The sequence below is a fragment of the Ciconia boyciana genome, chromosome 2 (assembly GCF_034638445.1).
Source record: "Ciconia boyciana chromosome 2, ASM3463844v1, whole genome shotgun sequence".
Classification (NCBI taxonomy): Eukaryota; Metazoa; Chordata; class Aves; order Ciconiiformes; family Ciconiidae; genus Ciconia; species Ciconia boyciana.
Genome location: NC_132935.1, coordinates 58,292,394 through 58,309,146, shown reverse-complemented (window position 1 = coordinate 58,309,146; position 16,753 = coordinate 58,292,394). Strand labels below are relative to the sequence as shown.

Genomic DNA, 16,753 nt, shown 5'->3' with positions numbered 1-16,753 from the left:
TTCTAGGAATATGCACAATATTGGACCATCATACTTCGTTTCAAAGTCTGCAGAATGTCTCCAGCATTATCTGACTACAGTATGAAGCTGCAAATTTGGCTCTATACCACATCTCAGCATACTCCTCTGAAAGCCATCATCCCCAAATAATCCGTGAAATATTTATGAGCTGGAGACTAAACAGTGCCTCGGGGAGGGAATGGTATAAATGGTATAGGGGAAGTGACATAGGGGACTGGAAGACGAGGGGCTAAGAGGCAGAGCCCCATTTAGTGCAGCAGCTACGCAGGGGGGAGGAAGGGAAGCAGCTTATTTTCAGAGCCCCCTTACCTTCTCAAGTTGGTAGCAGATCTGGAAGTCATGACTCTGGGGAGAAATATTCTGTATTACCTGCACATGTGTAACACACGCACTGTTGCTCACACAACTGTATATACAGAAAAATATGGAATTTTCAATGCAGAAGATTGCAACTGGTAAGTCACTTATAGCTCAGAGCACCAGACAAGGTATGCAGATGAGTGAGTCACAGATCTGAATGGATACCTGCAACTGTATTACATTTAACCCAGAGGACAGATGTTCTGAGAAAAGGTGTTGAGTTTAAACACGTGAGCAGCTCCAGGGAAGGCATGCAAAACCCAACCCAGGGCCCCATCATGGAAAAAAAGACAATGAAACAGCCACGAACGAAGGGAAGCACCTCTTCTGCACGGCCAGTCGCCCCTGTCCTGCCGCACACGGTCTGCTGTCACACTCCCTGTCGCTCAAAATCTTCCACTGTTGATGGGAAGCATTTTTGTTGCTGTTACGAAGTGTGTTGAAGGTTAATGCAATTCTGTATATTTTCTTTCCTTCACACTCCTTATTGGCCTCCAGTGCATAACAAACAGAAGATTAATTTCAATGCCCTCTTCTACTTTCGCTTTGAGAAACAATTAGGATTTCATTATTTCACCTCTTAGCAAGAGAGAAATAAATAAGGAGCCCTCACATTCCTCAGAAATGAGCTCAAGTGCTTCATCCAACTGGGCAATTTAGGATTCAAGACTTTCAGCTCAGGCCATATAAGTGGAGAAGAAATGCTCCTTTCCATTGAAAAGGTAGTTTATTATAGACAAAGAGTATTTCACACTTAAATAAGTATTTAAAATGATTATGGTTCTAGGAAGCTTGTTTCCTGAAACCAGGTTCTACTTGTTACTTTATTTCTGCAAGGTTGTCATCATCTGAGAAGGAGATATGTTACCTACCTACTTTTAAACTACATAAAAGCAGAAATACATATAAAACTTAATATTTGATTTGTCAGTAGTTTGAATATTTACGCACAGTGTGCAACATCTGTGAATTTCCCGCATACTTTAGTGGGAGTTTCTGATGGATTCTTTTCACTTGAGAATCACGAAGCAAGAACAGATTTAGTAAAAAATGAGAACATCTGTTCTGAAAGAAATGCCCATTTCTCCCTTTTTCTCCTGTTGGTATGCTTTGTCTGATTACATCAAATGAGCGCATACCTTTATAAGTGAGGTGGTACTGTATGTAAAGACCTTGGGGTCTTCTCTGCCACTATGTTATGAACTGCCTTGTGGAAACAATTTGCAGTGTAGGTTCAGAGTGCCAAATGCACTCTACTGAATCCTCACAGGGGTATGGTAAGGGTTTGCAAATGCCCACAACACTCACAAGGTTCTCCATCTGCCATCATTTCTCTATCGGATTTATGTCTGACTCCTAGCAGAAAGCAGAACCCTTTCAAAATGCATGGAGTACTGATTGTACTGCTGAAGTTGGTCTAAAATGAAAAGAAGTCTTTACCCTTCTTTCCTCCCCTTTTTTTCCCTAAACTCAATTTTGTGGTTCCTCTGAAAACAGTGCCCTCTCTGTCGTGCACGCCCACATGTCACACTTATCAAGCAGATTGCTACATATGATGTTCTCTTCCTTCATCACAAGGTATGAAGAAGGAGCCACATGCCCGGATAGAATGGAATTGCCACAATAAGAGTTATGTGGAAAGCAGACTCCTATCAAGGTATTTTTTACAGACAAATGAAAAGAGCCCCCAGCTGTGTTATGAACAACAGAAAAATATAATTGCATTGCACAATACAAATATTAAGGTAATTTCAAAGTTGGGTCAGATGGGTCTGATAATGGTCTGTTCCCTAATAGGATGCAGTAACAAAATCACATATAAGAACTTCTTCAATGTATAAATGCAAAGCCTTTAGTTCATTGAAAAATGCTACAGTGTTCTCTAGTCTTTACAGACACATGATAATTTCTGAATGAACAGCCCTGCATTCTGCCTATGCAGATTACATAAAATAGAAAAGTATGAAATTATTAAAAAAAAAGTCAAAGGAGGCTTGGGAATAGTAGATAGAATAAGCCAACTTTACATATCCAAGTAGGCAGGTGAACCTCACTGTGACTGACCAAGCTGACACATTACCTATCCATCTCAAGAGCCTAGAGGCCCATATCATAGCAAACGGTCAATCTGTCAAGAATAAAACAATGAACAAACAAAACAGCATAAAGCAAAAAAATGGATCGGCAGATACTATTAGTAAGTGGCGAGAAGAAAGGGAAGTATGTCAGCCAACTAAAAGAGATACAGTTGTAATTTAGATCAAGACCACAAGTCAGTCATAAGTCTGTGCACTGGAACAGAGGAAAAAGGACAATGCAAATAAAATCCAAACATGCTGGATTCTGCTCAGAAGACTTCCAGCCAGTGTTGTAACAACTGTTGCACATGTGTAAGGTGAAAAAGCTCCAGAAAATACGCAGCTTTTACGTTGAAATATCTCCAAAACAGTGTGATAGCAAGATACGCCTCTGTCTCCATTTTAAGAGATAAAACTGATAGAAGATCAGCAATTCTTAACTTGCCAAGGGTTGGAGAAAGCGAGCAAGTCCTCTGAAGAAGTCACGATCTCTTTCACAAGTTTTCAGGGACTTCTATCGAGGTACAGGGAAATACTGAGTGTTGTGCCTACAGAGCACTGTTCCTGCCCATCTTTTTTGCAGTGAGCTTATCCACTGTTTTCAGGCAAAGAGGGCAGCAACACACCTGTTAAAAAAGAAACCCTCCCCAGTGCTCCGAGATCTATGGAAAAAGACAACTACAATCAATCTTATTAGAAGCTAAATGAAATTGGGACTTTTCACTTGAAAAGCCTTTTCTATTCTTCCTCCAGAAAAAAGTGCATTGTGCTCCTAGCCTACTTGTGCAGAACATACTCATCTTCTGAAACAACAAAGCTAGACGAGATGAAGAAACCAGTCTTGCTTTTGGAGAAAGACACTTGTTTTAACCTCATCACACAGCCTAAAGGGTTCAGAAGATTGAATATTTTGGAACTCTCCTTCAATTACTTCCTTCCTAAAGAGATTCACAGAATGTCTATAGAAGACTATTTTTTGCTGAAATTTTCTTCTTTGTTGTTGAAGGCATTTCTTTCTACACTTCAGTTTTTGTGGTTTTCTCCTTTAGATTCATGATAACGTCACAATAATGATACTAATCTAGCTTACTGTAACTGCCTTTTAGCCAGGCTTGCTAATTGCTTGGAATGTAGCTGTGTATTTACTCACATTTCTGAACATTCACCTGTGGTGTGCCCTTCATATGGTGCAGAAATAGAAGATTTCCCTAGTCAAGTTTCTCTTTGGTTGTTTTCAGAATCTTATGTGGTGGTGGTTTCCCCCCGCCATGTCCATTCTGCTCATTTCCCTCAGGACACAGGTTAACTCCCCCCCCCCCCCCCGACACTGCGCAATCTCATACATTTAACACTATGCCTTCATTAAACAGACATAAGACACTACTAGCAAGGTTATGTGTTGGTCCAGTGCTTTAAGACTCTGAATTCCTGCCTAAAAATACTTACTGCTTTAGTATTTTTGCCTTGTTTGTAAACCTCGCATTTATTATCTTCGCCCACCTACAATCTCCTCTTTCTTCTTTTCATCCTCTAAATAGGTATAACTTGTTTACAACTTATGCAAGAGCATTCCTAAAATCAGTTTTAATCATCATATAATCATTCTTTCAACATATTGTATATTATGATGAGCTCCCTGCCAGAGGCACAGAATCCTGTATTTATAAGTTAACCAATTTCTATGCATAAGCTTTAATAGAGGTCTCATCTTTGCCAGTTTTACATAACGTAATTTGTTGATTATTACTTTTGAAGTACTCTAAGGTCAAAAACCTAAGCTTTTGCCTGTGTTGTCTGGCACTGACAGGAAGCAATGTGTGCTCTGCACTCCCTCTGCACCACAACCTCCTCTGAAGAACCTCTTGCCTTGACATAAGACCCTACAAACATCAGCTGCCTACAAACTATGGAGGAAAGAAGTGAGTAACCACTGCATAACACGAGTTAAAGCAAAAAAAAAAAAAAAAGAAAAAAAAAATCCAAACCACAAAGACTTCCCTGTAGTTCTCAATAGAAAATGAAACTGGGGGAAAACTACTGACTACATTGGACCTCTCTCTTTCTTTTTTTTAAACAATAGTAACAATGTTGATGTAACGAACTACAGTTTACTATGATTACTTCATACCAGGGCTTGCCAGTTCTGTACAATGTAGCAAAATGTTTGTTCACTGGCATCTGTCTCTTTAGAGAAAAGCTTTTGAAAGCAGATTCCAGTATGCTCATGGAGAAAATCTAGTATATGGCAAACTTGCTGAAAAAAAAGTTTCTAAGACCCTGACAATGTAAGGTAATAGGCCAACAAACTCAATGAAGATAAAAGTCATTCTGGATAAAGAAACTCCTTTACCAGCAGAGCTTACTTCTACATTCCCTCAATAGAATAAACCCCAGTGGCAATAGTGCTCTTTAACACTCTACTGCTCTTTAACAAACTATTTTTTAATAATTGCTATAGTAGTGTTGGCAACTACAGGTCTGACATAGTTGTGCCAGTAAGTAAGTGGAGGCCAAGAAATTACACCCATGCTGATGATTTAACTTCTTCACAATGTGGTTGGAAAGAAAATTAGTAAACAATAATTATCCAAAATCTGTACCATCAGACTTTCAGGATGCTAACGTCCAGAATGCAGATCTTCCCAACCCCAAGTCCATTCTTCTAAACCAGAAGAAAGGTATGGAAGCCTTCTTTTACAGAGACAAAAAATGGCAAGGAGGCAAAGGCAGGGAGTCAAGAAATGCATCAGCAGGCTTCGTTCAGAAAAATGTACTTAAGTGTTACTTGGATATTCAGCCCAATTCCTTTGCTGTGACAAAGTATCTGAAAAACAAAAATACACCTCCAACCTCCTCCATAATGTTCATGAAAGGAAACTAAAGCTGAAAATTATTCTCAGAAAATGCATACAACTGATTTCAAGATTCACCTTTTCCTGCATTAGCAGTTAAGTATAACTGCTTAAGATCATCTCTCTTTTTTGATTACAAATAGAGAATTGTCAGGGGAGTAGTAAAATGAGGAAAAAATTAATTTTTGAAACAATCCTAGAACAAATGAACTTTCACAAATTTAATTCTGGAAGACAATTATTTGGTGTGTCCATTAAACAGGAACTCTACTGACACATATTTTCTTTTCCACCGCTTAGTTTAGGCTCAAATTAAACTTTGTATAAAACCCCACCATTATAACAAACATTTCTAATTAAATCAGAAAGAATACTTTTACAATAGACACAACTGAAACAGTTTCTCTAAAGTCAAATAAACTTTTTAAAAATTCTGGCAGCATCATTGTTGTCTTGTATTAAAATGAACAAAATTAGCTTTAACTTAATTACGAGAAGTAAAGAGACATCTTTAAACTGCTTAGTCTCCCAGTCTGACTTACCTTAAAATTGGGATTACAACCAAACTGACAAATACCATGACTCTATTTTGGTTTAGTCTGAGGTGTAAAATTTCTTTTTCAAGCATAGAAGCTTAGCCTTTACATTCTTCCAACACAGTATAAACTGTATTTTATTTTCTTATTTCTTAACTTCTACATTCCACCATCTTTCTTTTTTCAAATCTGTTGGTGCAGCATTAATTTAGAAAAACACCGCCACCCAAACCCTGGCTTCTTGTAGATCCTAACATAAACAAGGCTGTGTACTTATATTAGCGCAGAGGAGCCCATGTATGCAGTGTCTGGCTAACGAGTAGTTCCTTAAGGAAGAAATATGACTCTTGGCCTTTCATTATCCTGTGGTGTGACAGTGTCTACCTGAAAAAAGAAAAGCTGACCATCTCTAAGTGAAAAAATGCATGTTGCATTTAAAGAAAGTCAAACCCCAAGTGTAAATAATTTGACAGTATCCCATATAACCTGACATCAAATTTTCAGTTATCTTGTTTCTTTTTTAAGCATCCAACTTAACAGTTACTATAGTTATTATACAGTTGTATTATATGAAACTTATTATGTAAACAAGCATTTCACAGTAGGTTAGTTTTATGGCAACAGAATATGGAAAACACTTTTCTCTAGAGCATAGTAAAAAAACAAATCCCACAGAAAAAAATTAAAATATGTTTGTGTTACATAATGATAAGCTTATTAATAGGATAACGTATTCTTTAACCAACTAATCTCCTCCACGGAGAACATGCACACACTCGACAATGAATTGTAAATGAACAGACTGAACTAAATTTTGTATCAATTGACATAAGCTGAAGAAGTGGAGTAAATATAAGTGACTCTTAACATTCCCTGCAATATAATGAAGCTGGCTTTGATCATAGTTTAGTCTTTCTCCCACGCATACACTGGAAGAGTCCTAAACCAAGAACAGCATATAAATAACACCAGAACTGACAGAATGACCTACAACTTCCTTCTGAAATCTACTCATAAATCCTGCATGCAGATTCTAGATAACCAACATCTGCAGTTTTATTTCATTTGAAGATGTTTTCAGATGCTGATGCTGAACAATGATTCACAATCAGGACTTCTGGAGTTAAGCTGTATCAGCACGATTACTCTAAGTGATGCTTAGTTTTACTCCTTCTTTGACTTGATAGCAGGGAATACACAGGTTTTAAGGTTCTCTTTATTGGCAGTTATCTGTACTCTAGATAGACATCAACTTTCAAGGCAACTTTCAAAGTCTGCTTATTAATGTCATTGTTTTCCATTCATGTATTTTAAAAAGACCTCATTTTATTTGTAATACACAAAATTCAGATAAAATGTCCCTCAATGAATTCCAGTCCTACAGAGAAGCCTTCCCTTCCTCCTGCTCAATATCCCAGATTCTGGCCATTTTCAACAGTCACACTGGCCCACTGTGCCAGTTCACTGACTCAGCCCTGTACCAGTACCTATTCACTTCTGTCCTCACTGCTGTGATGTAAAATAAACACAGCCTTTCCTCTTTAATAATAAACACAACAGAATACTCTTTCTTTGTTTTAAAGGATATTAACACTTTAAGAGTGCATATCCTGAACGTGATGCAGAGTGTCTTGATTCTTTAGCAGGCTTTTGCTCAGGCTCTAAAAGCGCTTGAAGTGTGTATTGCAAATACAATTGCAAAAGCCTCTGAAAGTCTGCAGTTTACCTCTGCAGAAGGGATATGGAAAAACATATCTCCAAATAAAATATAGGCTACTAACACAGAAAACTAAATGCAGACATGCTCAGCTGACGGACCTATTTGCAATCCTCTAATTCACTTACTGGATCGTACTTCCAAATGGGGCCGAGTTGCTGTGTTACACTAACATGTCCAGCACCTACTATTACACCGTGTGTGCAAACAGTCAGGAAAAAAATTAAGAAAACCGTTCATCAGGTGTTATGGAAAAACTGAAAAATATTGTTGACTAGGGAGGAAAGAACTCTTTCCTCAACACAATAAAGTCAGCTTTGTTATATTTTTCAAAGGAAACTAGAAATGTTTGATAAAACATCTTAAAAAGAGTCGAAGCATACTTTCATGCATTTGTCATAACTTTGCTTGCTCTTTAGACTTTGTTACTACCTTAAATTGAGGTTAAGGAATATTTTATGTTTTTCTGCCTTACATTTTCAACCTTTTTGCTTGTTCTAAAACTGCAGAAAACAGACTGCCATGCACACAGAAGTGTGTGGGAAAATGTATGGTTTAATTTTATGTTTGAGCAGCCCATTTAAGGTTGCTTAAAGGCTTCTCCAATGGTAACCAGTTAATACAAAAAAATAGTTGTCATATTAATTTTTAAAAGACAGAGAGGGTGCTGTGTTTATAAACTATTTTCTCTCTTATTTTTAAATTGAGAAATATTATTGTCTTCTGTAGGTATGGAAAGCATTTGTGAACTGAAGTGGCTGAAACAGGCAGGTACATGCCCATATGCCATACTGGCTATTTGCAAATGGTATTTTCATACTGCTACTTCCTACAAACTGAAAATACAAAGGCATTTTGGGGGTTTCTACAGCTGTTTCTTCTTCCATATTTTTGTACTTCTAACTACTAGTGCTATAACATCATGGTCACATTTTCATTACCAAAATTAAGATAGAATTGGTTAAGTCTAATGGTTTTTTTCATAAGTGAGGGCAAAAAGGGGAACAACAACAAAAAAAATCACAGCAACAGATAAAAAATTTATTTCATAGAATTCCCAGTGTGTATTTTAAGAAATCACAATTCTGCCTCTCAAGAGTGTGGTCTACTGGTTAGTAAACAGTGAAAAATTTAAGCATTACACACTGCAGAACGACTTTTGTCCTATCTGGCAACCACCTCTGTTTAGAAGACTCATCAATAAGGCTAAAGTAATTACTCTATAGTTATAGCCACTCTCTTTTTTTCTATCTTCAAGTAACAATTTACTGGTTGGTTAAGGTTTATAGTTTAAATCAGGTAAGTGGAGAAAACCTGTTCAAGAATTAAGCAAACAAAATTTGCTTCTAACTTATGTAATGAATTTTTAAGGTTTGACAGTGATAACTGCACGAGAGATCTTAAAAATGAAGAAACTTCATTATCACAGTGAGTTGTTTATATATGAACCAGAACAGAATTTTAGATGGAAGAAAATCATATTATTATAGTTTTCCTATATCACCATCAAAAATTGAGTTACATGAGGAATGAAACATTTATAATTTATACTTTTCCTCATTTTTCTAAGTAAAAAGTATTTGTCTTATATGTAATAAGCACTTACCAAGTTTAAAAAGAATGACTGCTTTTAAAAATAATATTCTCTAGCTTATAATCAGTATGTTTATCTTAATTTATCATACATACATCCACATTTACTTCACCATCCATTATGATGAAAGAAATTTTATTAAAGACAACAAGAGAAGATGAAAGGGGGTTCTGAGTCGTTTCACACCTTCTGGCTCTAGTCTGGCAATAAAAAGCATGTTTCAAATATGAATCTGAAGTCACGGTCATACTACGTTACATTTGAAAATAAATGTTATTGCCATGTGTAAAGGACTTCAAAGACTGTTTAGACCATGATTGTTTGATCAGTATGCAAGACAACTTCTCTCTTCCTCCCTACTCCTTGAGCTACTCCTTCCCACTCTCCCTCTGTTCCCTTCCTTTCCACAACAAAAGCATGATTTCAGCATCTCTGTTTCATGGGCCTGCATCCCTTTCAATGAGCTCCCTTACTTTCTCAGGCACGCACAAAGAAATACCAGAATGTCTTCAAAGTATGCAGCAAACAGAGAAGGCACAAACAGGACTTTGCAAACCCGAGGCTGGACATGTCATGCTCCAGGATGGACATCTGCACAAAGCCACTTGATTGTCTTCCCTCTCCACACTTGATTGTCTTCCCTCTCCATTTCTGTTTTCTCTCTACAGGCATAATGGTCCTAACAAGAACGAAGTCCCGCACTGGGCTTGTGAGCACGCAGGCAGCGTGCTTCGGAGCAACAGGACATCAAAATCTTTCCAAACACAGAAATGGTGGTGTGTCATATGCTGTAGTGCTCCCAAGCGGTTCGAAAAAGCCAGCAGATTTAAAGGAAGCAATTTTGGGTTTTGTCTCAAATGATGTCAGAACACAAATACCACACTGCTCCTCCAGGGACAAAATGAAGACTTACAGTTCCTTAACATTTTTTCCCTAAGTGGTGCAGATACTCTGTAGATCTTTGTTACTTGTCAGTTTAAGTATAGATTGCTGGATTAATGATTTCACAGAAAATACGTCTGCATAAACTAGAAAACAGTCTGTTATCAAGAATAACTGTGTTTATATTTTCTGTTGCAGTTCTGTCACGCTGTATGCAAGCACACCAACTAAGATTCTTTTGGCCTCTTGTTGGTCATTTTCCTGGAGAACATAAATGATGAAGAAACTGTTCTCGGTTCCTTCAGCGATAGAGAACGGGGGTGCTATGGGGCTCCTGCCATCCAACTTTGGAAGTTATCTATTTTTTGGGTGACCTTTATTGCCTGAGTTACTCCTACACAGCAGTTAATATGAAGAAACCTGGGACAGGGCCGAGAGCATACAAATCCAACTGAAGGCACCAATTCCATGCATCTCCTTTGACAAAGACATATGATATGGGATATATCAAAAATGTTTGATGGGCTGCAACAGTCAGTCACTAATTGATACAGCAAATTATCAGTGACAGTTTTATGCGAAGTATTAAATGGTTTGTAGAATTTTCAGCAAAATTTCAACTCATATCTCAAGGGTGGCCAAGAGATTATCTTTCTTCATGTTCCAATGTTCTTAAATTAGACAGAGCTGAACAGTGTATGCCGATGGAGAGCCCGTGAACAAGCAGGCCATGAGCAAAGCAGGACATAATCCCTAGATTTAATCCTACATATGGTGGAAATTATAAAACACACAAAAATGCTGAGATGATAGAAAGCACCTCCTTCCTACTCTCTAATGATAAGGAGTGGAAAAAAAAGCAATTCTGCTACCAAAGCTGGGAAAGCTGAAGCCTTATACGTTGTCAGAATAAAAAAACTGCTTGATACCATTGAGACACCAGGAGTTATTACTGTATATGGCACTTTCAAAGGAGACAGAATTAGGAATGAATAAAGACCTTAGCATTGAAAAGGTTAATATTGAGAACAACTGTCACTGCTGCAGGTGGCTTGGGTTCACTGAAAACTGGTGTTGGGAGGGCACCGCAGGAAGGACTTAGCTGCCACTGCATTGATGCAGGCTGTGTGTGACCTGTCTCTGAGAGCTTTAGCAGAATCCAATTTGGAGTATGATACAGCCAATCTTCTAGGAAAATCCCTAGAAGAAGCAGTATTAAGTAACAAATCATTAAGCCACACTAAGTGAAAGTATATGAATTGCACTAATGCTCATATTTACAGTTGTGCATGTAGCCTGTGTACATACCAACACACCAGATGGAAGTGCCACACCAGACAAAAGAAGCAGGTAATGCCAAGGTAGGTTTTCTGACCTCAGACTGTAAGAGGAAATTTAGGGATGACTATGTCCATACTAGTAATTAAACCTAATCTCTAGGAAAGCACAAGGCGAGTCAGAAATATGCTTGGTTTCAAGAAGTGCTGCTGTTGAGAAAAAAAATTATCTGTTTTCTCACATCAGGAGCTGAATCTGTGGACAACAACACAAAGAACTTTTTTTTTTTTTTAATTACTCCACCTAATACCAGGATAGATGCCTCAGAAGTTGGCTGAAACCCATCTCCAAGATAGAATAACTGCAAAGAAAAAGAACTCGAAGTTTGTCTTTTCCATGTATATTAGCTCAAATATAAAATCAATTTTCTCTGGCCAAGCTCACATCCCTTGGGTTTGCTTTCCTGAGAACTTGCATAATCAAGTTTTATTAGCCCAAATGTTTGCACAGAGACCAATTTAGGCCTTCACATTTAAGAATATCAGAAGCGGCGTATTTTATCAGGGAAAGAATATTGATCGACAAACTGGGATAAAGCATTGGCTGAGGGCAAGGTTCCCTGAAACCCTTAGTTTACTTCCTACAGCTAGGAACTCGGTGAGCCGAAGTACAACCCTTCCAGCTAGGGCCACCCATGCACGCACACGGTGTTATTTCATGTGAATGCAATGGGACAAAATCCAACTCTGGAACCTTTCAATAAACCTGAAAGTAGGTATTTTTTTTCTTACAACAATGCCTTCACCAAACTGTGTGTGACCTAAAAAGAGAATTGGATGTTCTGGTTTTCTCTTTTTTCTCCCCTTTCAAAAGTGCCTAGTTCTGCTTGTCTACTCTTCTGCTCTGAAACTACCACCTCTTCCCTGACAGCGTCTAAGCACTGTAAGTATCTCCTACCAAGTAATTTTACCCAGTCAACTGAATAACTGACATGGGACTAACCAAAACTAAGATAACTCAACTCTTACTTTATCAAAACAACAGGTGGACATCACCAGACTGGGGGTGCCTGATAACCCCCAATGATGACTGATGTTCTGCAAAGGTCTTCAACTTCACTGCTGTCTGTGGGCACATGTTAGATCTCCAAGCAAAAAGTAATTTCAGTGGCTTTTCTGGGATTGCTAGAGCAGCCACCAATTAGCACATGGCATGGTTTGCAGTGAAGAAAGGGGGCTTATAATACAGAAAACATTTCACCAGCGTTAGGGTGAAGTCAACCTACTTACATATATAACACCAAACAGGTGGTTACAACCTATAACTCTACCTCATGGTATGCTATTAGTTAAAAGGAAATTTTATACCTCTTCATTGCCAAATAAATTTATTTACTTAAATTTATGAAGTTTATAAAGACACATAATCAACTCATCAACACTTTTTCTGGGTCTTTTTTTAAATGAAGGCCATCATACCTGGACCTTTATTTGTTTTGATCTGTTCTACATTCATAGAAGTTTGCTTTGCAGTTCCCTTCCATAGATACAACAAAATTTGGGCATTTGATAACTAGTATGAAGAAACTGAAATATTAAAAAATGGAGATGCATTCATCTTATATAAAAGTATTTAGCTCTTAGAACACTGTCCCAGAATTACAAGAAACTTTTAATAAACATATTTTGGTCTATTATTAATATCCTAGACAGTTCAATGCCAAGACAGCACTAATTCACAACCTGAAAGTCCCTTATAGACCTAGAATTTGCTGAATATAAAGTATGTGAATATGGACATAATCACAGTAGTTCAAAATAAGTTAACCAAAGTAAGGTGTAAGATTTATCATCATAAACAAAACCAACCTGCTGAAATCTAGGTAAGTCAAATGGGGACACAACTAAATCAAATCAACTTTTCAAATTAAATATAATTTTTTGAAATTAAACTTGAAATTAAACTTGAAATAAAAATTAAATCAGAAGACAGGGAAAATAATAACCTGCCAGTTTTATGATATTAATCTCAAAGAAATATATGAAGGTCATTAAGGAAAAAATATGGTTGATGGCCAGGCAATACTTCCCCCTCCAAGAGTTACATAAATATCTTTGTAGTTAGTGTTAGATTCGTATTTGTTACAAATGTTACATGATGTACTAACAGGATACATGGAGAGTCCTGTAAGAATATTAAAATGGTCTGACAAGCAGGCCCTCATCCTCATTTCCGTGAAGGAACAGTACCCTGGTAATTTAAAAGGGCATTAAAGATCAAGGAAAAGCAACTTTCAGGCCTAATGTAAACAAAACATTTGCCTTTGTGTCCTTCTGCTACCTCTGTTTCCAGAAAAATATTTCTCCCACAGTAATAAAGAAAATTAGGTTAAGTTTTAAAAATACAGAAGCTCTGTACTGTAGCCAAATTAAACTATTCCAAAATACACTGTATTTGTAACTCACTTAACAGTCAGCAAGTTGGGCTGCTGACTTTATAATTTGCTAATAATGCTTTTCAGTATTTTAAGTCAGCCACCAAACTTGTAATCCAATGATACTTTTAACACATGTTGGGATTTTTTTTGTTTTGCTTTGGTTTTTTTTAAGCAGAGAAATTAGTGGTGACCTACTGATAATGTTCTTCCTTCACTATCAAGTAAAAGATTAGGATTTAGCTGATGGCGTGGGATGCTTTCTCCCAAAGCCAGTGTAATGAAAACACTGCAGATGTTTCAAAATCCCACAGTAAGCATGTGTATCAGCATTACACTCCTTCCCTTTTTTCCTTTACCCATTAAAGATGACCATGAATAGGTCCTGAGAGAAATGCCATCCGCTCCTGCTGAGCCAGAAAGACAGCACCCTCACAGTTACTATTTTCTAAGTGCACATACGAAAACATACATGCATATCAGAATTGTATTTCTAACCTAGTCTCACACGCTCTGTCAGTGACAAGGCGGACATAACCCCACCACTCTGAATATGGTCCATCCAATGCTAGCACAGAAATGTTCTTCTGGGTAAAGCAACTATGGTTGTTGTGCAATATATAAATACACACGTGTAGCAAAGACACAGCAACTTTTAAATCTCCTTTTCATTGACATTATTGGTACCATTTTAATTTTCAAGGAATGATGGAGGGGCAGATAAAAGTTGGGTGTATTTTTAGTATCATCTTTCTGTTAAGATTACACTTCACTTTAAGTCATCAATACCAGTGAGAAAAAGGCTTTTCGATCAGATGAATGACATGGCTATTCCTGAGTTTCAAGTCTATGCTCTAAGACTGAAGGCTTGTAAACGTGGATAAGTCACTTAGCTGTTACATTTTCAGGTAGATCATGAAATGGAAAGCACAGATACACTCAAGGGATATTTAAGTGTCAAATACTATTTCATAAGGTGTCTTGAAGGTGAAGAATTATGCAAGCGTTATATTTACTACTATAATAAATAATCTCAGAATAAAGAAATAACAAGCCAGTTAGAAGATATGGAGGGAAGATACATAGGAAAAACCCCAATAATCTTCTTTCAGCTTTGAGGTAAAAAGCTAGTAGGATTTAGTTTTATGTTTCAGGACAGCGGACTTCATTCTAGATCCATTTTTTCCCCCATTTGTGTTTTGGTTTTGGACATAACACGAGACTTAACACTCTTCTCCTCATCAAAACCTGTAGACGGGCATAACTTTTTTAAGGGAAAGCACAGTAGTACCATTAATACTATAATTCAGTGTCTTCCTTTTTTGCCTGGTCCTTTCAGCACCGTTTTCCAAAGCCAGACTGGAAGACACATCGGCCTTTACTGATCAGTAAAGTAAGTTTTATATTCATTTATTTTAAATACATGTCATTATTCTATTTTCTTGGTCTGATGTCTTATTTGAGTGTATTAATAGATATCATAAACAGTCAGTCTGTACTTTTCAGCAAGCATAGCTCAGATCTGTACCATGGCGGTGGTGGTGGGTGAGGGCAAAGGGGAAACCCACTGATCACAATTTAGGACAACTTCCTAGGTTTTTTTTGTGTGGACAACCACTGCTTTCATTTCTAGCCCCCCTGGACCATGAGCAAATGCTCGAGTTCTGGTAAATTCAGTCCACTGAGGTCAAATGAGTTCCTTCCTACACGTATGTAATTTCCCTCGCTTCCATGTGCTGATGAATCATTACTGGATCCTTCTCTTTCCCAAAAATGGAAAGAGGGAAAAGAAGCTATGACCCACAGCACTGAAATTCCCCATTGCGGCAGAAGCGCGACAAGTCCATTAGCGACACAGCCCGTTTGCTCTGCTTCAGCCTTGCACCAAGAGCAGAGAGGACAGAAAAACAAAACACTGAGTGCTACAACAGACTTGTGGCATCACTGCTGACCATACTGCCAATTAGACAAATCGTAACACACTAGACTGTGTTCTCTGAAAACCCTAAATCACATAGCAACTGTAAGAGTATACATTTTCTCAGTAGCAGTTCACATCAAATGTATATTTTTGGCCAAAGTCTAATTCAGAGCTGGGTTATTACTGAGGACAGCTGAGTTTGGTAGCCCCAGCATGTTAATGTACAATTTCCTGATTAATCTGTTTTCATCAATGTGCTGTGTATTTATGATTTGCACCTTCACAATCTACTATGCATCTCTTTTCAGAACATTTCCAGTCAGATGAACCCATTTAAGGATTATGACTGTGTTAAGCACACACGTACTGCTTCACTTGATGTATATGAAGGAGAGAATACCAAATGTACTACTATCCTTAATTCAATACTGCTTATCATTTTTTTCCCATCAAAAATATATTAGTAATGCAGGTATGCATCTGGTTAGGTAAAAATCTCAGAAGCTTTAATGGAATGTGAAAACACAGAGCAATTTCAGCGCTGTCTGGGTCTCAGAATTTAAAACAAAGCATTTTCCTTAGATTGGCTCTACATTTTATAAACTTAATAGTTTCAATTGAAATTATTTTATGTAAATCTATTTCAAATGGAATAAAGATACTTAAAATTATTTAATTTGATTTTTTCATATTAATCTTTATTAGCTGTTAAATATTTAGTTGTACACTAATGGCATCTAATGGCAAACTATGATAAAACCATCAATTACTTTTGTTATACATGCTCAGCCTATACAGGGAATTAAAGTGTTAACTGCTGCATTGCAAAACTCCCAGATCTTGCTAATAAAAATATATTTTCTAACTTGTTATAAATGATTACATTCTTGGCTATTAATTCCATAAAAAGAAATACTTACTACTGTGCACAGTCAATCAGCTGATATTCGTTCGACCTCTCGAAGCATGCCTTTACGCCTTCATCATCCCAGAGCTTTTTTGCATGTTCAAAGAATTCCTGAAAATTGGAAACGCAACAAATAAGAGAACATTTCTCAGTCTTTTCAATCCCCAATCTCT

General features: G+C 37.3%; 1 protein-coding gene across 3 annotated transcripts in view; it reads right to left on the bottom strand.

Moving 5' to 3' along the window:
• GNAL (G protein subunit alpha L) overlaps positions 1–16,753 on the bottom strand; it is a 200,308-nt gene that overhangs the window by 45,308 nt on the left and 138,247 nt on the right. For all 3 annotated transcript variants that reach the window (XM_072852761.1, XM_072852762.1, XM_072852763.1), the window contains one exon: positions 16,594–16,691. In XM_072852761.1, the coding sequence (XP_072708862.1) occupies positions 16,594–16,691 (98 nt within the window). The remainder of the gene's footprint in view (positions 1–16,593; positions 16,692–16,753) is intronic.